This window comes from Aythya ferina (genome assembly GCF_964211825.1).
Source record: "Aythya ferina genome assembly, chromosome: Z".
Taxonomy (NCBI): domain Eukaryota; kingdom Metazoa; phylum Chordata; class Aves; order Anseriformes; family Anatidae; genus Aythya; species Aythya ferina.
Genome location: NC_140299.1, coordinates 83,432,831 through 83,455,104, shown reverse-complemented (window position 1 = coordinate 83,455,104; position 22,274 = coordinate 83,432,831). Strand labels below are relative to the sequence as shown.

The 22,274-nt window shown below is 32.9% G+C and overlaps 1 protein-coding gene across 6 annotated transcripts in view; it reads left to right on the top strand.

The window, feature by feature from the left end:
* KIAA0825 overlaps positions 1 to 22,274 on the top strand; it is a gene marked incomplete at its 5' end in the record, with an annotated part of 250,673 nt that overhangs the window by 115,292 nt on the left and 113,107 nt on the right. For 3 of the 6 annotated variants that reach the window (XM_084504188.1, XM_084504190.1, XM_084504189.1), the window contains 5 exons: positions 5,690 to 5,878; positions 7,372 to 7,605; positions 9,492 to 9,900; positions 13,914 to 14,070; positions 18,318 to 18,473. In XM_084504188.1, coding sequence (XP_084360314.1) covers positions 5,690 to 5,878; positions 7,372 to 7,605; positions 9,492 to 9,900; positions 13,914 to 14,070; positions 18,318 to 18,473 — 1,145 coding nt within the window. Of the gene's footprint in view, positions 1 to 5,689; positions 5,879 to 7,371; positions 7,606 to 9,491; positions 9,901 to 12,781; positions 12,891 to 13,913; positions 14,071 to 18,317; positions 18,474 to 22,274 lie in introns of those variants that run through there. The other 3 variants (XM_084504191.1, XM_084504192.1, XM_084504193.1) reach the window with 2 other exon arrangements.

Genomic DNA, 22,274 nt, shown 5'->3' with positions numbered 1-22,274 from the left:
TCACAGCAGGACAAGGCTATTGGCAGTTTAACCTAATGTTTTTGGTTTGCACAATATATTGTTTGAGAGACTAATGGAAATGGATATTGTATAGCCTGTACAGTTAAAACCTAGATGATATCCTGGTCTTCACTAAAACTGAAATATTAACTGATAGTGACATTTGCTAATACTCTGTGGTAAGTTGAGACTACAAATTTGAAAATGGACCCAAAGAAATGTGAACTGCTTCAAAATGAGATAATTTACTTTGCACACACAAGTGGGGCAGGGAGGGAAGAATTTCCACTGAGAAAGTAAAATTATTTGGTGCAGCCAGTGCCCTAGACACTAATAGATATGAAGATTTTTCTCAGACTGTGCTTTTATAAACCAATTTCTTTGAAGAGAAATGACTTGATAGTATATGTGGAATGGAAAGATATATATCTATATATCTATATATAGATATATATAGATATATTTGCCGACTCCAATTCATTGCCCTTTGTGAAGCAACTCTTTAACTGCTACAATACATTTTGCAGCATTTTCATGTAAATGACACTGATTTATTGTAAGTTGTTTTAGGTGAAGAGTAAAAGGTAGTAATTTTACCAGCTGACCTCACTTAGAAATCACGCATCTTTTAGTGAGAGCAGCGAGTTGTTACAAAAGAAAATGTATGTTCCCTAAAGAAGCTTCTTAGATTGGCTAAATCTGTATAACAACTGAAAACTTCTGTTTCAAGTACTTGAAGTTAATTGTACATCCTTGCAATAACTGCTTGGATTTAATAGTCCTCAGACAAAATCTAATGAGCAACTGGAAAAAATACTAGTCCCATGGTTGCACCACAAATATATCTGGTGAAATGTAATCATGCTAATTTTTTAACAAAATTTGTGGATTAGTCTGCATTACACTGTCCTCATTAGAAGAGCACTGGAATGTTTCTTAGAGGAGCTAATATGCTTGTGCAGAGATATCTCTCTCCTCCAAATATTTGGGACTATCCAGTTAAATAGCGCTAAATAGAGGCTTGCAAGAATAGAGTCCAGAACTCCTAAAAGTTTTCTCAGCTTCTTCATAATTGCAAACTGTATCATGGCAGCCTAACATCAAAAGATTAGAAAATTATTTTAAGGGTGTGTCTCCTACAAATACCTGTCTGACCAGTAATTTTTTGCGGATACTGTACTTGAAAAAACAATGAGGCTAAACAGTAGTAGGGTACACTGGAATGAAGTAGTCCTAGCTGGAAGATCAGTGGAAAAGGGATCTTAATCAGATACCCTTTTTCTTTTGTTGACTTTCTGGTGATAAGCTAAAGAAAACAGCAAAGAGATTTTATGGGAGTTTCTGAAAGTTTAAGAATAAGAGTTTCCATTTGGACTGTAATAAAGCCCTGTCAAAAGTCCCACACTTTCTCTTGATAAAATGTGAAGATACTCTCTGTGATGTATCTATGCATATCTCTGTGCCTTTGAGATATGGTCATATGGTTAATTTTTCAAAGTAGAGACCTGATCAGTTCCTGTAGGAATCTCTGGGTACATTAGAGCTCCAGGCAAAATACTTAAGAGGATGACCTGTACAGTGTCAATCCCCAAAGCAGTAATACAAAGAAGGTAATGTGGCCATAGGACTAAATTCAATAATACCTCCTCATACTTTAGCAACAATTTCAGCATCCTGTCCTCTCTACAATCAAGGTTTGAGATATTATGATGGTGATAATTTTTCCATTTGACACACGTAAGGTTTCACACAAGCAATTAATTCGGACAATCATAAGTTTCTGTGAAGCTATATTCAGGGAGAAAATACTATAAAAGAATCTGAACAAGTGTAAAATATGATGAGATTAGTGAGGTATGAATATACAGCCAAAGAAGTAGTTTGCTACTGTGATAATAATTTACAAACAAATGATAAAAAGTTTGTTACAGTCTTTTTTTGGTCTTGTGTTGTGCTTTTTACTTGTTTCAAGCTTCATTGGATTCAATAAGATTCATTGGATTCATAGGTAGCAGCTAATATGGGGGATGTTATGATTTTTATTTTACTGAAATCAAATGGGTAGGATTAAGATCTGCATTTCATTCAGGATAGAAGTAATATGATCTAAAATTTATATTTGGAATAAAAACCTAAAATAATAGACTTTCTGCTGAAATGAAGTTATGTATAAATGTACAAGAGATTCTAACAGTCAAGGCTGACTGGAGAATGACTGCATTGGAAGATTGCAAGTCTATGAGACACAAGTGAAGTCATCTGCCAGAGCAGGAAAAAAAAAAAAAAAAGCCACAGGGGAGGCACTGAGAGTATAGTGCAAAGAAGCAAGCAGTGCAGAATGCTTGCTGAAAGATATTTCTGTATTTGTTCTATAAACAAATAAAATATTTTTGCATTCTTTGTATTTTCTTCAGCTGCTGTTATTTAAACTATAAAGCAAACAGAAATGTTATGCTCTTGGCAAATAAAAGAACCGTATCAGAAATAACTTATTCTATCATCAGTTTCTCTTCTTGACTGAAAGAGCATGAAGAAATGTGAATTTTGACTACCTCTTTTCATCAAAAAATACAGCATAAGTGTTCCTAGCTTGTCTATTTGGTAAGGATTCAATAGGGAAAGAGAAGTCTACAGTCAAAAACTGCAGATTTTCTAAATTCAGTAAGATTCATTTCATAGCTAAACCAGTAGCAGAAAAGATCTGGATAAGTGTGATAATGTCAGCAAGTTACTGGGAGGTATTTCTATCAGCAAGAAAGATATATGGATAAATTATACTTGTATGTCTGCCTCTTTGAAGATATGTCCTTAAAATACATTGTACTATCCTAGGAGGTTAAGTGCATTATTTTGTCATAAGAAGAATGATTCCTTGTAACTGGTTAAAGCACAGCTGTTATTCACTAAATACATGACATTCTTGTAAAGGTATTTATTAATAATTCTATATTAAATTTTATTTATTTTGGCATCTTCTGTGCATTTGGAATATTTTACTGTAGGAGTAACCAATAGAAGATTGTATTTAACAGTGCATAAGACAAGTGTATAACCATATTTATGTAGGGATATAAGTACAGATAAAAGGAAAAAGAAGCATCTCCTCTGTGCTACCAATAGGAGCTTTAGATTGCCTTCACAGACTATCTTTTGATTTACTAATGTGGTGAGTGAAAAAAAAAAAAAAAAAAAAAAGAGAGAGAGGAGGAAGCATCAGTGGGCAGTAAGTATTATGCCTATCATATAAATGCTGTTCTTATGTGATGATTAACAAGAAGGCTGCATTGGAGTTCACAGTAAGATGAATATTTAATGTTATGACAGGTGAGCTAATAAACGTTAAAAAAAAATTCTAAGGTAAGAGAAATCTACATATCTTTCTGTAGACTCTACTTCATAATATTTAACCATCTGTACCAATCAACTAGATAAACCTTTAAACCAGCTGACATTATTCTGCCAATTTCTAAATCAGAAAACTCAAGGAGGCCACATTTCATCTTGAGGTTTGAAGGGTCAGATTTTCTTACAATAAGGGCAACATTTACTTCAGGATAAAACAAGAAAAAACAGATGAAAGCATGCATATTTTCTAATGCTTAGCCTTGTAATGGTTTCCCAGTGGATTCCCAAAGATTTTTACTTAAAAACATGACATTATTAACCAGTTATAAGAAGATACATGTACAACTTCCACCTCCCGCTAAATTCCTTTATGCTTCTTTCTATTTACCTGAATTTATTGATATCACCAAATTAATTAGAAAAGTTAAGAAGCTGTATCTTGAACTTTCCATGTGGCATTACCATAGACCAAATATAGCTTTAATTTCAAGTCACAAGCCCCTTTAAAGCAATTTCTCATCATGTTCTGCAAAGACTGTTTACGTAGTATCTAATTTTTTTAAAACTTAGAAAACTTAAAATTAGATTTAGAATGAATTAGAAATTTAATTTTAGAATTAGTCAGAATTAATTTTAGAATTAATTAGAAATTTAATTAGAAATTAGATTTAGAAAAATCTAGAATTTTCTCAGCAAACCTTAGAACTTGATTAAATTAATTTAAAAATCTACTTCAAGTAAATATAATGAAAGTTAATTTAAATTTTTTTCCTATGTTTTGAGTACTTCTGGATTTTTCTTTTTGAACTGCTTTTTCTGTTTTCTCAGTTCTTTCCCTGCCATATCTATATTAGACAACATATCACTGGTTTGTGTGAATTAGAGGAATCCATTTTACTTAGGAGCATCTGGCATTAAAAGATGTCTTAGCACAGTATGCCAGCTCACTCAACTCATAGGTAAAAAAGCTGACTAAACAAAAAATCTAATGGACAATCTGTCTCCTGCCTTGTAGGGTAGAGGGGAGAAAGAGAGCTTGTTGGTTATGAAATGATTGGTCTTATTCTTCAGATTTCTTCATACTATGCAATGTTTCTATTAGGTTTCACTACAAAATCTGTATGGTTTACAATAACATGTGAATTAGATTGCAGAAATTCAGAGGAGATTCAAATGAGATTATTGAATTTTACAACATTCTCAACTCATTCACAGAGCTGGTTGGAAAACGGCAGTTATCCTCTGTGGTAGATTTTGAAGGCTGGTTGAACCACTATGAAGAATAAGCCTAGAAACTGTGTTTCTTTTATCTTTCTCCTGCACAGGTTGCTAAACAGAATCACAGAATCATCTAGGTTGGAAGAGACCTCAAAGATAGGGCCAACCAAACTGGCATAAAACAATGACATTTTTAAGCATAATTCTATCAAAATCAGTCTTATAGAGACTTTCAGTTTTGCAAACTATACATTTGAATGAAAAGTGTTTAATTGGCCATTATTAGGATCATTAGCATCAAAAGGATGTCCCAGACATATGTGAAGAATCATCTCTAAAGTCAGCACAAGTCAAAGCCATAGAAATGTTTAAACACATCTTTATCCTTCAGCTGGAAGAATGTTTTTAAATTATTATGAAAAGCATTTAGAAATATATGTTATATAACCTGTTACCACTCCAATCTATGAAAATCACTAGTTAACTTTAAAACATATGCGCTTGTATCTTAGAAAACCTCAGATTTTGTTTCAGATAAATGATTTCTTCTCAGTTTCATCTTATGCTGAAAAACAAATCTAAGTCAGTTTGGGGAGTATGCAACAGCTACTTCATTTTATTTTGTATAACCAAATCAATTTCTATAATTTCAAGCTAATATATTGTTGAGACCAGCTAAGCAGTAATAATTTTTGACTGTGACTCTGTGGAAATAGTCCAACTTAATTCTAATTAATATTTAGTGAATAATTTAATTCCAGTTATATACTAACGTGTTGTGTTTTGTTATTGTTTTTTGTTTGTTTGTTTGTTTGTTTGTTTTTTAATTAAATAGATATATTTCATAGTGGTTTCTTTTCTTTTTCTTTTTTCTTTTTTCCTTTTCTTTTTTTTTTTCTTAATGGCTACATATAATTCAGAAAAGCAGTCAAATGCAATTATGCAGGGGAGATAAGATTTCAGTATCTGTAATCAGGATTAATTTTGTATTCAGTATTAATATTGTTTGAAATATTTTTCAGATAAAGTTTTCTTACTTTTGTTATTTATTTATTTATTTATACTATCTGTTTCTATGATTTGAATTACCTGAAAATTATTAACAATGGTTTTGTTTATTTTGAAGGAAGTGAAGTATTGAATCGCGATGAACGAAGTTCCCTCTCAGAACAGATATATACAAAAGAGCCTACTCTGATTGAAACAATCTTCACGGTATTATCTCACTGCATTTTGTCACCCAAATCACTAGGAATTGCTTTTGAGACCTACATGGAAAAAGAGCACTTGTGGGATTACTTGTACAGCATGACAGGTATTTAGTTTATTAGAAAGTGTTTTAAATCTGATGTTAAACCTTGTCAGTTTTCAGACATTTAGTGCATATTATTTTTGCTCTAATAAATGTGATTAAATGATTGTATGTTTCTTCAAAATTATGCTATAAATTGTTCTCAGTGACCAGGTCACTGTAGGAACAGTGGAAATTTTGGAGAAAAGAGTATGATAGAACAGTATGGTAGGCCAGGATCTCCTTACCAGCAGGTTGGCAGCAGATATTGTCTGTAGGTCCTTACCAACACAAGATCTTTGTCCCTGTGCATTTAATAACTCTATTTAAAAGTGAGAATCAACTGAAGGGGAGTGGAAGAAGAAAAGGAAGGACTACTCTTGAGGAAGACTTAGTCTGGTGGGCATATAGACTCTGCTGCCAAAAGGGAGACAGACTGCTAATTTTCCATGGAGAGGGAAATTTGCCGTCATGATCGTTTTGCCTCATGACCCCCAAGGAAAAGCTGTATTCAACTAGAAAAGGGAGATGAGGTTTAGAAGGATGATATTGCAAATGACGGCTAAAAAGAAAAGGAAGTAATAAAACAGGAGAAGGAATGAGTGGTAACAGAAATAAGAATATCTTAAAACAGATAATATTGGTGGTGAAAGAGCTCAGGTGTTCCTCTGGGAAAAAATGGGATTACAAAAAGTGGAAATCTGAGCCTTAAGAGGAAGAAAAAGATAGAAATATTGTGAGGAAGCTTTGAGAAAGACCCCGCAGAGAAGAAAAAAAAAACTTACACCAGAAAAAGCACAGACAAGCAAAAGTTAGGGCAAAGGACCTTAGTGTCAAAAAATATCTCTGATATGTCCTGCAGCACTCTGCCTGACAACTGCTGTTCCATTGCAATGGAGAAACTGCAGTTCTCTGTGGTGTTAAGAATGTGGAGAAGATTGATACTTGTTGTAATGTCAATAACTGTATTTAAGATGTTCCATTTTCAACATGCAATCTCTGATAACATGCTATGTCTCTGTTGATGACTATTATTTCTATGCATTTTTGTTGCCAAAGTATCATTTCTCCTTTGCTGTTCTCTAATAAAACATTTTGGTTAGCTAAGAAATGTCACTGTATTAATGCTTGCAAGACAAGAAAGTAACAAAAAAATAGGTATATCTACTCAACTCATTAATGTCTAGCAAGTAATTAAGTGTACTCCAAATAAAAAGGAAAATATTAATCAGATTAAATTTTGAAAAAAAAAAAATTGCTGACAAGAAGCCATGAAGTAGAGGAAAAAAATGAAATTGTATTGTATTGTCAGTAGTGTATTAAGATGGTACAAGATGCTACATTGTTTTGCTTTATATTATTTCTTTAATTTGTAGCAAGTTGATAGATGTAAGGTGTTTTGAATCATAATGTTGTTACTTTTCTTTCTATAAGAATTCTGAAACACTTCTTTCTGAAACATATTTGAACAAATGACTGTACACTCACTGAATATTTAATAATTCTTTCTTCTGAAGTTTCCAGTTGTGGCGAGTTGGAGCCAGAGGTTATCAGATGCTTGAAGTTGACTTTGATTAATTCAGTCAAGGGTATAGTGAAGCAGATAATTTCTTTGATGCATTCGTGGGAGGCAACAGAAAACTATGGAACATATCAGCACAAGCAAATAGTTCCTGAAAGTTTACTGAAAACAGTTCCAAAGGAATGGAATTATACACCTCGGGAAATGAAGAGAAAGGAGTCTGGGAAATGTGGGTGACATTTATACTCTCACAGAAATTTGTCTTGTTAAAAAGGCTTGTTAACCCTTTAACGTGTATATATCAAAATTAAATATTTAGACTTCATGGGTGTTGCCATATAACCTTAAGGAAAACATATTCCAAACATCCTGTTGAATGTTTTTGTTTGATTGTGTTTTTGTTGTTGTTGTGTTGTTGTTGTTTTTTACTGTTTTTTTTTGTTTTTTTTTTGTTTTTTTGAGGGGGGAGGCTGTTTGCTTTGTTGTTTGATTGTTTGTTTTTTAAGTGTTTAGCGCTAAAATTCATCTTGTTTGTTTATTTTTTACTTAAGGCTTATACCTTGCATACACCAACAAGCTTTTTAAAATAATCAGTACTGTAGTACTGATAATAATAATACCATTTAAATGTATGTATGTATGTATGTATGTATGTATTTATTTTTAGTGTCTGGCAGTTGTAAGGAGGGATTCACGGGACTGTAAAGCATAATATCTATGCTCTTGCCTTAATGGCAATAACTTCTCACAGTTATCAACTTTTCAATCTGGACAGTTTAAATTTAGGTATATAGTGTTGACTGAAATTATACCTATTTTTTCGTCTCAACTTCACACAACAATTTATTCTTGCATAGCACTAAAATTGGTGCTGAATTCCGTGGTGCTTGACTTTTGAAAAATTGACTGAAGAAAGATAAATAATGTATATAACAGGATATTTTTCAAAGGTTTAAGATACTTTTGTTAAGTGCCTAAGCCCTCCATCATTTCAAAAGGCTAACTTGTGGAATTTCACCAGAAATTAATTGCCACCTGATTATTTTTAGTACAATAAGAATCACTGTAGTATATTTTTGCATAAAGGTTTGGAATTGTAGATTGTGGGAAAGCCTGCTTCAGAGTGTTGGGCCATCAGTCAATTCTTTCCATATATCTTTTCTTCAGCATCTTGATGCACATTTTTGCAGCAGTGTTCTCACTGAGTCTCATGGCATTCTAACAAATGAACTCTATGCCAGAACTTCTATGACTATTTCAGGCTGGTCTGATAAGCCTGGTCTGATATGACTAGATGAGAAGTAAGGCTTACATTTGTGAGCAAATCTACCTTCTCTTTTTTTTTTTTTTTTTTTTTTTCTCTTTTCTTTTTTTAAATGAGTTAAGACTGGAAGTGAAAGGGATGAATTTTTTTCTTGATTTGTTTGCTTTTTGTTTTCTTCTTCTTGTCATTTTTTTGTTTGTTTGTTTGTTGTTGTTGTTTTTAATCCACACACGAATCTGCATTGTACCTTACCTTTTGGTTCATTTGTTTCATTTTAGATATGCCTTTGGTTTTTCAACAGCATATTTTCTGTAGTTGTTTTTATGCTTATTGTTAATATCTGTAGTACTTAAAATGGTGTGCTATGTAGCGCGTGCTTCTTTTATTTAAGCTGATAAACTGAAATTTTGTAGGTTTGAATATAAAAAAGGACTGATAGAAAACAAGATTATGAATATATGCAATATCCTGATACATTCAGTACAATGCTCAACTCTTGAAAAAAATATTGCACTACAATTTTGAAGGCAATTTTTTTACCATTCAGAATACCAGGGTGTTCTTAATTTGTCCTGGAATAACTGTGCACAGCAAGATTAATTGTTAACAGAGTCACAGTGTGAATTCTATATTTTGTAGGTTCTCTAATTTGTGTTATTGTTTAGATTTTGGGGGATTTATATAGAGGAAGCATAATACAAGTCAAGCTACAGTGTTGAGTACTTACGTTCTATACCCATTTTCAGTACAAAAGAAAGTTAGAAATTATCATACAACATTCAGAAGCTTGCTGTGATAGAACTAGAATGTTAATGTTAATCATATTTCTTTTCTTTCTTTTTTTTTTTAAGGCTTCACAAGGCTTGCAGCTCAGGCAGTATCTATTGTAATCAGCAAGTTACCTACAGTGATTGCATGTTTGCCTCCCCCAATTAAGTACTTCTTTTTTCTGGCTGAGAGAAAAATGTCAAGAAACTTTGCTGAATTGAAGAAAGCTGGTCTGCTTGTCTGGAACTTGATTGTAATTATATGTCGGATATTTGAGGATGGAAATACTGCAGAACTTTTAACAGGTGCAACGCTTGACAGATGGAGCAAAGAAAAACTCAGTTTAATTCGTGTGTGCTTAGAAAGTATTATGGGAAAACAGAAAAGTGGTCCTAAACAAGTGACCCAGAAGGTTATACAGAGCATTGAACAGCAAAGACCAAACTGGATCGAAAGCCAGTTGCTGAAGGCAAGAAAATTGAGCACAGACTGGTAAGAATGTAGTACTTCCCAAATGCTATTGTTTATTCTTTAACTTATTGAATTAATTATATGTTTATGGCTGTTGTTTAACTAAAAAATATTTAGATAATTAATGATATTGTGTTATATGAAATAGACTTGTTCTTAATATTGATGGCATCATAGTATTTTCATGATATATATCATTGTTTTTGCAAGTGAATTGTGTGTCTGAAACTGTTGTTTCAAAAGTCCTTTTATGGTGCTTAGAATGTTACATAGTTTGTTTCATGTTTTGTTTCATATTTTTTCACATATTCATGATGATCCAAAAAGGTGGATAATTTAGTCAATATATCTTTCAGAACATGAACAGGTACACTGACTAGAGGGCACCGCAATGCATTTATAAATGAGTTTTGCTATAGTGATTAAATTAAGAAGGAATAAAAGGCTTTCCATGTTCATCTGAGATTAAAAAGTAAGCATATTTCCTTTTAAAACATAACTAACCCAGGGGGCAAGTAGCATATATGAAAACAGGACAAGAAAGTACCCTGCTGTTCCTTTCTGAGGAAATACCAACTTTCACTGTAGATTTGACATTTAGGTCCAAGTTTTTAAATCCTTATAATGGTTTTTCAAGAATTTCTGTACATGTTAGCATGTTCATAGTCCTGTTCTAATGTTGAAGTTGTGTTCCACTCTGTAAAAACACTATTTGTCAACTTCCCAATAGTAGATTTATTGGAGTGACAGGACTCAGTGAATTAAACGGTTGGCTACACTGAAAGTAAGGGTGTTTTTTTGTTGTTGTGTTTTGTTTGTTTTTGTTGTTGTTGTTTTTCATGTGTTTGTGTGGTTTTATTTCCATGAATATTCTTGGAGGTTCCAGACATTACCATCCTTACAGTAATATAAGCATAAATAAACAATATCGTGATTGTAGGTAAGAATCACTGCTATTAATGAAGAGGCTTTCATGCAACACTTTAAGGCACTGGATCCCGTTCCTGCAAGTAATCAGGCAACAAGAGTAGTATTAAATGGCAACAGTATCACACAAATGCTCATTGACATTGACTTTTGTGGTCTTTTACATTTCCATTTAATACTAATTTACAAGTTCTAATCCAGTGATTAAAGGATTGAAGCCAGATGCCAGCCACTGAAACAATCATGTAACAAAACCAAAAAACTAAAATGCACAAAATGTATAGATACTTTAGATTAGATTAGGAGAGCATCCTAATAGAATTCCTAATTTACCAATAGAACAGGTGTTTTTAAAAATAGTATAAATGTAGTATAAGACAAATATTGCGATACTCTCTAAGAGCTAAAGCTTTAGTATTTGCAAGTCTGCTGAAGGTGAGAATTTTTAAGTACTATCAATTTTCTAACATATCAGAAAAATGCAAAATATATTATTCATAACAGGTATCACACTGTGGAAAAATGTTTTCTGTATGTCTATAGTGTCTTCTAAATTGAGAACCAGTTTGTGATCAGGGTTTCTAACAGTAAGCTTAAGAAACTGAACAATGCATTACTTAACTCTCCTAGTGAGTAGATATATGATGCAGCTAGGAAACTCTTTTCTGACTTCAGTGGGATTTCTACAATAGGAGTACAGAATAAATATTATTTTTATATTTTGTATTCAAGTATCAACAGTCAATTACTGGGAGAAAAATGTATTTATTAGGTAGCTGAGATATGCAGTGTAGAGATAAAATATTGTTATAAATGTGAATTGTAAAACTAATATATTAAAGCTGAAATTGAAATATTTAAACTAGGTAATGGTTGTGTAACCACTAAACTAAAGGCAGATTTTTTGAAGGACACTACATGTATTGTGATGTGATTTGTTTGAAATCAGAATGGTTATATTCAGTGTAAAAATACGTTCTGTATAACCTTTTATAATTCAATCATTTAGTGGATAAATTTATGCACATGCATTTTTATGTATATTCATACATGTTTATAGATTTTTAATATATACAGTTGTGTGGAAGAAAAATAAAAACAATGAAATCCAAAAATGTATGTGTGATTCACAGACCCAGCTGTGGAAAACAACTTTGATGTGCACCAGACTTTTATAAGCAAGTCTTGCATAATTTTATGTTACATTATTGTTATCAGAAATTGGCTTCACAAAAAGTGTGAATATTATATAGGTTATTGCATTATGGCATACAAATTCAACTTACTTTTTAAGGAAAAACAATTGCAGTGAAAGATTGTTGTATGCATTGCCTGTCTTGTGTACTGCATGAAAACATTACTATTCATTAAAATAACCTTCACTTTATAGTAGCACCAGAGCTGTAAACAGTCACGTTAGGTTCTGAAAGAGCACACTGCCCAGAAAGAAAAGAAATGTCTGTCTTTGGAAAGTAATTTGTCGAGTTGAAGATTATTGTTTTTCATCATGGTGACCCTGACTTGGCTGGCTGGGTGCATATACAGATTAAGATGAATGCAGTTATTCCTTGGCTGAGGTTTGCCTCTTTCAGGGCACATTCTTCCTAATGACATGATTGATAGGCAGTCCCAAATCCAGAGAGGAACTCATTAATCATAGCACTGACTGAATCCAATCATCTGCTTCACCTGCACACTGACGGACAGGAAAGGATAAAATTTGGGCGCTGACACTGATAGACTCCTTTGTCAGAGGTCCTCAACTTTTTCAATGTCAATCGCTAAGAAGTTGACAAGAAATTCAGGTTATGTCTATATGTGGCATTGAAACATCAGCCTTAAGCGTACTTTAAGTTTAAAGATCGATGTCTTTGAAGCTTTTGTGTAAAATACACCATAATAACAGAGTATTCCTTACTTCCATTCAGCAAAGAACAAAATTATAGTTTATATTTTGAAACTATTTGCTCTGTAGGAAGTTCTGAAGCTGCATGTGGAAGCAATATCAGCTTTAATGTCCAGCAGCTGTGCAGCATTTAAGTGAGCCTTCAGGTCAAGCAGCAACTTTCAGCAGAACTAACTTGGTAATCACGGCACATTTTCAACAGTAAACTGCAACTTACAGCTGACAATACCAAAGTATTTGTATTTTTTCACTTCTAAAATGTAAAACACTGGGGATGAGGGATTGGGGGGAGGGGGTGTTAGTCAGAGTGCTTATTTTGTAGACTTTAAATTAATCAAAATAAAGATTGGAGAATACGTAATATTTTCAGTTGGTCTTTCAAGTTCTTGACGTGTCTGGATACCAACATACACTTGTGTTGCAGCTCAAAAATTGGAGGAAAGAATTTCTTTTAGTACTTTTTATTATTATTATTATTAATACTTTGCCAGTCTACAATATTAAGCAACTACAGAGCTGGTAACTTATGTTTTTATCCAGAGAGCAGTCTGATAATGGTCAGAGTTCTGAATGTCCACTTTTTTGAGGCTTTTCAACCTGTCACCTTCATTTATTTTTTTTCCTCTCCTTTTTTAGCAGTTGGACACTAACATTATTAAGAAGGGGAAAAAAATGAAAAGTACAGGGCAAAAAGTGCAACAAGTGGCAAATAGGTACCTTTGAAATGGTTACCAGCATACCAGTGGAAAGAAAAAGACTTCATTTAAAATTTCTAACCTATACTTAGAGTAATGGCTACCTTTCTGACATGTTAATTAGGCTTTAATATGTGCAGCGACAGGCAAAGAAAAATGTACAAAAGATCGAATGCAAATGCTACAGGGAATGGCAAAGATACTTCTATAGTGGAAAAGAAAATAAAAAAATATTTGCTCCTTGTATGTCCTTACAGTAAAGAATGTTTTAAGTTCTCGGTCTTTCTGATAAAAATCGGTAAAATTCGTGTAATACTAAAATGTTATCTTTAATGACCTTTTAATTGTTTAGCATTTTTTAGTGTGAAGGTTTCAGTAATGTATACAGCAACATTTGTGCTGTGCAAGCCAAATGTTTAAGGATTTTACACGTGTTTTCATCTGACTTTGTATCAATATTTTGATTTTTAGTAGTTTAAGAATATTTTTAATTTTTCATGTTCCAGTGGCTCGGTTGCAGTGGAAGGTGCACCGTTAGAGGAAGAAGGCATTGCACTTGGATTCACTGAGCAGAAAATAAACATGATGGTCCTGGATATCTGCCACAAACCAGGTGGCAGCGAGTACCTGAGGCAAATTTATCACATCATCCGGCTCAATGAGGTAGGGAAACGGCCTTTTTACCGAGCAATTAGGTGTGTACTGGCCTGAGGCAGCGTCTGCTGGCAGCTAAGGGTTAGTCAAGGAGGTGATAATGCTTCTTAAAGTCAATATGAAATCCTATATTGTATTGTAATAGAATCCATTCAGTTCAGGCTTTTCTGCGTTTGTACAGAAGAGATTACTTTATGGGGAAACAATGTAGATTTTATTTATGTACTTAAACTGTATTATGGCACATAAACTTCCTTTAGATTTGTACTGTAGACCATAGATACATTTTAGGAGCTTAAGTACAGTTTAAAAAAGGAAAAGAAAAAAAAAAAAAAAGACACACCACAATAGCAAGGCTATTGAAAAATTGACTGTTACAGGAAGTAAAATTAAATGTGGTAAATCAATTCTTCTGATTTAAAAAACAAACAAACCCCACAGCTGTACTGAGGAAGTAAACGCATCCAAATGAAAATCTTACTTAATCTAGATAACTGTTCAGTTAAAGTGCTTTGAAATTACAGTAAACAAACTCACATTTATTTGCTGCACATGGAATTTCGGTAAGGTAAAAGAATTATATCATTATTTCTAAGGCTGTACTAAATTGCTGCAAGTTACCAAAAGCATTCTTATTTTATACACTGAAGTAAATGCAGGTTTGCTTAAATTGTATGATAACAGATCTACACAGCTTAATTAAGAAAGTTCTGTTTATTAGCTTTAATTACTAAATTACTATTCCTTGAATGCATAAGCAGGTGCTGTTAAGATCATTGCAACTATACTGAAGTGTTTATAATTAAATGCAAAATAATGCAAATATAGGCACAGGCCAAGATTTTGCTTAGGAAAAAAAAAAAAGATAGCAAAAAACAATTAGGCAGCTATGTCTATATGAAGGCAATAAAGAACAGCTTCATGCAGGCAGTTTGCTTCTGAAAATCAGATCAACTGTTTAGTTCCTAAGTACAGGCTTACAAGCAACCTTTATCCATCTGCATTTGGAACTTTTAGAAGCAATGTAAGCATGTATGTAGAGATGGCAACCTAATATTAATACAATACAGAATCTTTTCAAGTTTCATCTCAAACAATTAAACGGTTCAGGAAGTGAAGTGAAAATTATTACTGTAATACAATTCAAACAAAACCTTTTCACCTGGAGTACATTCAGGATTACTCTTCGTATAATGAGTTGAAGAAAAGATGATGAGCAAGACCTCCTAAAATAACATATAATACGGTAGCTTGGGCAGTCACCTAAGGGACCGTTTATGCAGGCTCAACTCTTTATTCTTCTTGGTTTAGACTGGGGAATTGAATTTGTATCCAAACTAAATGCCCAAACTGCTAGACCATTAGCTATCAGCATAGAACTTCGTCATTTTCCCTTGATGGAGTTGTTTTGCTTTGTAGAAATTGCTGTAAAAATCCATTCTGTAACTTCTAGGGCCAGAAATAGAATTGTATTCTAGCTGAAGGGGTAGAATGCCCATATCAGGTTCGGGAAACCCTGATTCAAGATCTCACTCCTATGAGTATTCAGTTATTTATACAAAGTGGAGCAGCTCCGATAGGATGTAAGAGGCTGAGAAAATTAGGTGGAAGAGGGACTTCAGTCTGTCTTTCCACATCCCAGGTGTCTCTCCTTGAATTTGTGCAGATAATATGAGCTTCATTTAAAAAAAAGAACATTTTTCAGTGGAGAAAACCTGTCTTGTTTAAGAAAGAAAAAAAAATAATAATAAAATCATGACCAGCTTGACTGCACAGAAGGACTTATGAACACTACTTCAACTTGGCTTTGAAACCATTATAAAACATTTTAATGCTTAGTGTGGCATAACGGTAATGTATTTTTCAATATTATTTTTCATAATTTAGATTATTTTTTTTTGGTAGTCAGGCACATTAAACAGACTTGATTTCTGTTTGAAGGTCCATGCTTTTCTTTGTAGACTCCTTGGACTGTCAAGGCGTCACATTCTTAAAATTAGTTTGGAGATCTTTATGCTACAGCGATTAGTAACTGCAAGTGAATAGAGAACAAAATGATGAGATGGAAAATCTTGGCTCTCAATAATTTTCTTAAGAAAGTCAGGGGAAAAGGGATATAGATTCTTACAAGCTATGTTTGGAAACAGAGCTACAATGTGATAAAGCCCTATTACAGATACTGTAGAACTCAGAACATTCAACAGTCCTTCATGTATTTATCAAGAAGAATAATTATTTTTAAAGTAATTTTCACTAATTGCTACCAAAGAGAAAACAACCCACCTGAGCTTTCAAGCTCACAAATAATCTGTCTGCTTTGTTTCATGACCAGTCATTGGTAGTAAAGATAGAGCTCACATGTTTACAGTCATGATTTCTCTTCTATCTATTAACACATTTCTGAAACATTACCCTTTCTGACTCTACAAAATGTACCATACTAAAGGAGTCCTCAAAGTAATACGTATATCACTGTTGATTAAGTCTCTGTGTCAAAGCATAAATCCATGGTATTCCAAAGACAGGAAAACACCTGTAATGGGAATTGAGCTGTATACCACTTCCAATGTTCAAAACCCTTGCAAGCATGAACAGTGAGTTCTAATATATTTTCTGAAAAACCAACAGATTCTGTTTCTTCTGGAGCTGAGATGCTCAGATAGTTGGGTTGCTTTAGGGCTATCTACAGGTTTTGAGAAAATCTGTGCATGTAAGGTGCTACATTTAAAAAAAAAAAAAAAAAAAAAAAGTACATGTGTAGAAATATCTTTATTTAAGATATTTATTATTTAATAAACCCACTCGTTATGACTTCAAAATCTTTGCTATGGCATGAAGCAATTGATGAATGGAGAAAAAGGGGAGGGGAGGGAAAACCAAAACACAATGGTTTTGGATGCTGAGAAAATATAGGTAGAAGACTTATGGTATGTTTTGACAGCTGTATTACACTGTTGGTTTAAACTGAAAAAGCAATGAGTTCTATTTAAGAAAAAAAAAATACACTAGGATGATTTTGTGATTGTTTAAGCAGTCCTGTCTACAGGTTGCAGCCAATTGTCAGTCCTACTCTTTCTCTTCCCTTTGTGTTTTGCAACTCTTAGGGCCTCCTTTGCACTAGTACTAGAAATTGTGTGACTTTCTCATCTGGCTGAAACCTTAAACCTTTTTTTTTTTTTTTTTTTTTTTTTTTTTTTTTTTTTTTCCGATTTCACAACGTATGCTAGTGCCAATGCAAGGGAGAAACAACCACAATCCAAATTGGGAGGAAATTCATGCCTTTCAGGCCAGGCCACATCTGAATCAGTTTAAAGTGACGGTGAAATTATTGTTTTAGAAGGATCAATTTAGAAGTACACTGTCATGTAATGTAGTTTACACACTCCCTCATCTGATTTTATTTTTTTTTATTAACTCAGTATTACTGCAAAGTAAGAGGAACACTTGCATCTACCCATCTTAATAAAGACTCACCTTGAGTGAGCTCAATGTTATGGCAATCCTATTATTATGGACTTCATTTTAATAACAATAAACTGTTTAATCACAATAGTCCTTCCAGCAAATAGATCTGTAAGTGTTTCATTATCTAGCTCTTCGTAAAATGGTTCTATTTAATCAAAACGCTTTATTGGCATGCAATGATGATTTATTTACATAGTAGTTTAAGAAGAGAAAACAGAAAAGATTGTGGCCAAAATAATCATGTGTCTGTTACACTATAGTTTCTAAAATTGCCATGTAAATCACAAATGAGTTCTAGTCTTCAAATGCTTAAATAATTAAAAATAGTTTTGAAGAGGGGTAGAGTATTTATTTCCTGTGTTTAAACAACAGATTTTATAGTCATGTAGTGACTATGTAATGCTGCCTAAAAAACAAATATGCCTGTATACTTTATCATATAAAAGAGATTATATACATTAGAACAGCTCATAGAAAACATTTGTTTTTCACTACCACATAGACCTAACGCATATCTTAAATGAGACCTGTTAAACATCACTGATGATAAATTCAAAACAGTACCTGATTATTCTGATTTGCTTCAGTTCGATATTCATAGGAGCTCTTTATTGTTGTAGGGTGATATTACTCTTGAAAAGGTCTCTATTTTGAGAAAGATATTTTATTTTCCCCTTTAGCATTAGGAAGCACACAGTAAAGTTATGCCTGAAATTTGGGAAATTTCAGTTAAAAGGCTAGGTGGCATGTAATTCCTTTTTTTTTTTTTTTTTTTTTTCTCTCCTTAAAAGGAATATTTGAAAGAGCAGCTGTCTTGTGAGAATTACTCTGAAGAGAGTGTTACCTCCAATCAATGCCTGCCTTTGACACTGAAGGGCAGAGAAGAGCAGGCTGTCTTCAATCCTTTCCAGGTGTACAGCCAATCTTGTGCAAAAGTGTTCAATCAGGTTTGTGAAAATCTGAAACCTTGGTTATAGTATAATTTTTACTTGTCAATCTTATTATGATCATGATAATGACAGAGACTGAAATTATAAAAAAGAATTAATTACATGAGTTCACTTTTGATGAAGTGCAAAGGAATATTATTACTCAGGATTTTAATGAGGGCACTCTCTACAATATCATGGTGTTCAAAAAGCCATTATTGTCCTTTTCTTTTATCAGAATTATTGCATATAAGAGCAATTTGCATTTAGTTAGACTTTCTGTGTTAGTTCAGTATAGTGAAGGAAAACCTATTAGTAGCAATGACATGTACTACATCTGTGTAATGGTAGATGAGGCTAGTCTTAGTCCTTTGAAAAATCATGGCAAATCTCCAAGTGCATATTTAGAGTCTTACCTGATGAGGCTTTCACAGAAATGTTGAACAGTAACATAAACTTTGAAAATACAGAGAAGTGAGAGTAAGTGCTGGAGGAGGGAGAAATGAAAGCATGCATTTCTGTGTCACTTTCCTGGTATCATAACAAACATATAGAATATATCTACTTGCACAAACCTATGCCAGGGAGCCACATGACTAATTCATTCCACAAAATGAATTGTATTTGATTGGACTTGGACACCAACAGAATCTTACACCATGGTTTCTCGACTTCCTAATCCATCATCTACAGTTTTGATTCTTCCCCTACGATTTCAAACATTTAAAAAAAAAATGGCATTAAAGTTGCATGAAATTCACTTTACAGACTTTTGATTGAAAGACGCTATTCTTCAGTACAGCTTTGTTTTTAATTTGTATCATCTGCATTCTCAGTTGTGAACATTTTGGTCTATTTCACCAGTTGTATTGCTGTAAAATATACCTGTTTGTTTTTTTTTTTTTTTTTTTTTTTTTCTACTTGTTTAATCAATACTTAATCATTGTCATGTTACAATCAAAATGCTAATGTCCCGAAAAAGGAGATTAATATCAATTTCACATGGCTTCTCATTCCAGAAAAACATGTTTTAAAGTGTCTTTTTTTCCTTCCACTGGTCTCTTTATGTATATACTCACTTGACAGAACCTAAGGGGGTACAGATTCAATTTGAAATGCAGAAAAGAGTTTACATGCCTCAATTCATTAATAGTATAGTAGAATAAGACCTTAAAGTAGTGACAACTCAGGGCAGAATTCTTCTGCTATATGATGGGTTTGTAGTGCTCTATTAATCAATAGATGACAATGGATAGATAGTTGATATTAAATCACTTTGTATTCTGTAAACTTTTGGCATAAAGTCTATTATCAGAATATGGAAGAATATCTTAGAATTAAGTGGAAAAAAAAACACAATGCAGTAGATCACAAAGCTAAAAGTATCGGGTGCTACCCCTGTTGTTCATAATGACAGACATATTTGTTGAACTTAATAATATTATTAAAGATTTCTCCCCTTCAATACAAATTACACTTTTATTTACTGATGTGGGACCTGCTATTTATTAAATAGTGATCAGTGTAGTTCAGTGTCTGGTCTCTTGTAGACTATTTGCTAACCTAGAGGACTGTGAGAAGATGCCAGAGCACTGCAAAGGAACAATTATTCTTATGGGATGTATCTTTTTCTTACATTCATTCTTAGTAGTTGGCAACTGCCATGAATCTGAAGAGTATATAATCCATTATTAATTTTTTTATTTTTCTTTAAATCTAATGTAGCCAGATGTGTTTTCAATGCAGGAACTAACATTTGTTTCTTAATAAATTCTAAGTCAAAATAAGCCCATTGTGATCCTGGTTTCACAACGCTGTTTACTGATGGGTTAATTTTGTATTGTATTTAAAAGCTTCTCTCTAAGAAGGGCTAAACGAATAGACAATGCTGCTTATTGAGTCCTGCAAGCAGGCCAGAGAATGTTTGTATTATGTTATGCTATATTATAACTGTAGACATGTTCTTAGTTTCCTCAGTAGAGGATTGTTTATATGGAATTATTTCAGAAATAATTCCTGAAATAATAACTGAAAGGTAAGTTATAGCAGACATATCATATATTGCTTTTTGATCAGTTTTTGCAATACATTAGGGTTGTTGATTTTTCCATTCTGTTTTGCTAATTCATCCCCACTGTGCCGTCTTTGGCAAGTTACCTAATCATAACTTCTATGAGTTTTACTGCTCCTGAAACAAAGGCCACCAAACTGATATTTTGAGATCAACTCTATGATTTTTGTTAAAGATATGTAATGTTTTTTACCTTCTAACCCTCGGTTCAGTAGATGATTCTATGAAGTATGTCATTTCTGTTAACAATTCAGCTATTTCATTCTTACATTCCTGCAAAAATCTTGAATAATCACCATCTGTTCCTAGTAACTTGTTGCTCTTGATTTTATCAATTTGTCCTGACACTTCAGTCTCTGCCAGTACTGCTGCTCTATTGTCTAATAAGATTAAGTCCAGGCTGTGCAATGTCTCAACAGTATCAATGAAGAAAAATATTTAATAAATATAAATATATATGTATATATTTATTTTCCCTTTCCTGAAGTATGGAGGTATTTTGTGTGTGTAGTTCTTGTTGTTGCTTTCTTTTTATTTATTTATTTATTTATTTATTTATTTATTTATTTTCACAGAATTGGTCAGCCTGGTGGACTGAATTTTGTCTGTTAGACGAGTAAATTTTCCTAGTTGCCACTACTGGCAGTTCAGCTTCTCCTTTTTATCTTGCTTGATTTTACAAGTATTTCCGCTGTATTTACTAATTTCTAACTCATTTCAGAGTATTGAACAGTTGCCTGTTTTTTCCTCTCTATTTTTCTACTGTTCTTTCAGTTGAATTTTTTCCTTATTTCTTGTTTATTAGATGTTCACTGATTCTTTTTGTTTGTTTGTTTGTTTGTGTACCTTCCACTTTTACTTTGTTATTCCTTCTTTAGCTGCCCTTATCTTCTGTATTTCACCTTTCTTCTTCTATGTTAATTTTAAGTGCATCCCAGAGACGGCAATTAGTAAGAAAATGAAAAGAAGGAAGAGAATAACTAAAGGTGGAAGGAAAGGGAAGGACTACCTGAAAGGGATTGCACTGATCCAGCTCTCCCAGAACAACCAAGTGATGTCTATAAGATGGAAAATATATACTGCATGACACGCTTCAGTCTTCCTATTTAGATATATTTCCATTGCTATGAATAACTCATCTATTTTTATTTTTATTTTTTAACTGAGTGGTATTTTACTGTTACAATAATAATTTTTTTAATGATTCCTTCTGAAGAATGTTGAATTGTAATCACTAGTTGACCAGTACTGACAATGAAAATTACTATTACACAGCAGTTATTATTTTACAAATACAAGAATGTGGTGCGTGGTCTTTTGTCTGTCCACCCTTATTTTATGTTGCTTTTATTTATTAAATAAGCAGCATAGAGTTGTATTATTTCATATTGTCTAGACTTACTGCTGTTTATAATAACCATCTGGTGACTGGAGTGCCTTGCAAAAAAATAAACAAGTAAACCATCACTGTAATTAAGATACAGGTTACATCTTGAATTCCAACTATGCTAAGTTTTTCATGACAAACTTTTTGCTGATGGCAGAAAATAAAAATTTCTGTTACATAAAAAGTTGACAATTATTTTGCTTTCTAAACAAAGAGTCAAGCTCTCAGACAAAGTGGTTGGGCAGAATGCCATTAACAGTTGGAAGAATAACGGTTCAAAAAATTGATTTATCTTTTTATAAATAATGGTTACATTCCCAAATGGATTTATAAATTAATTGCTGTCGTATTGGAATAAAAA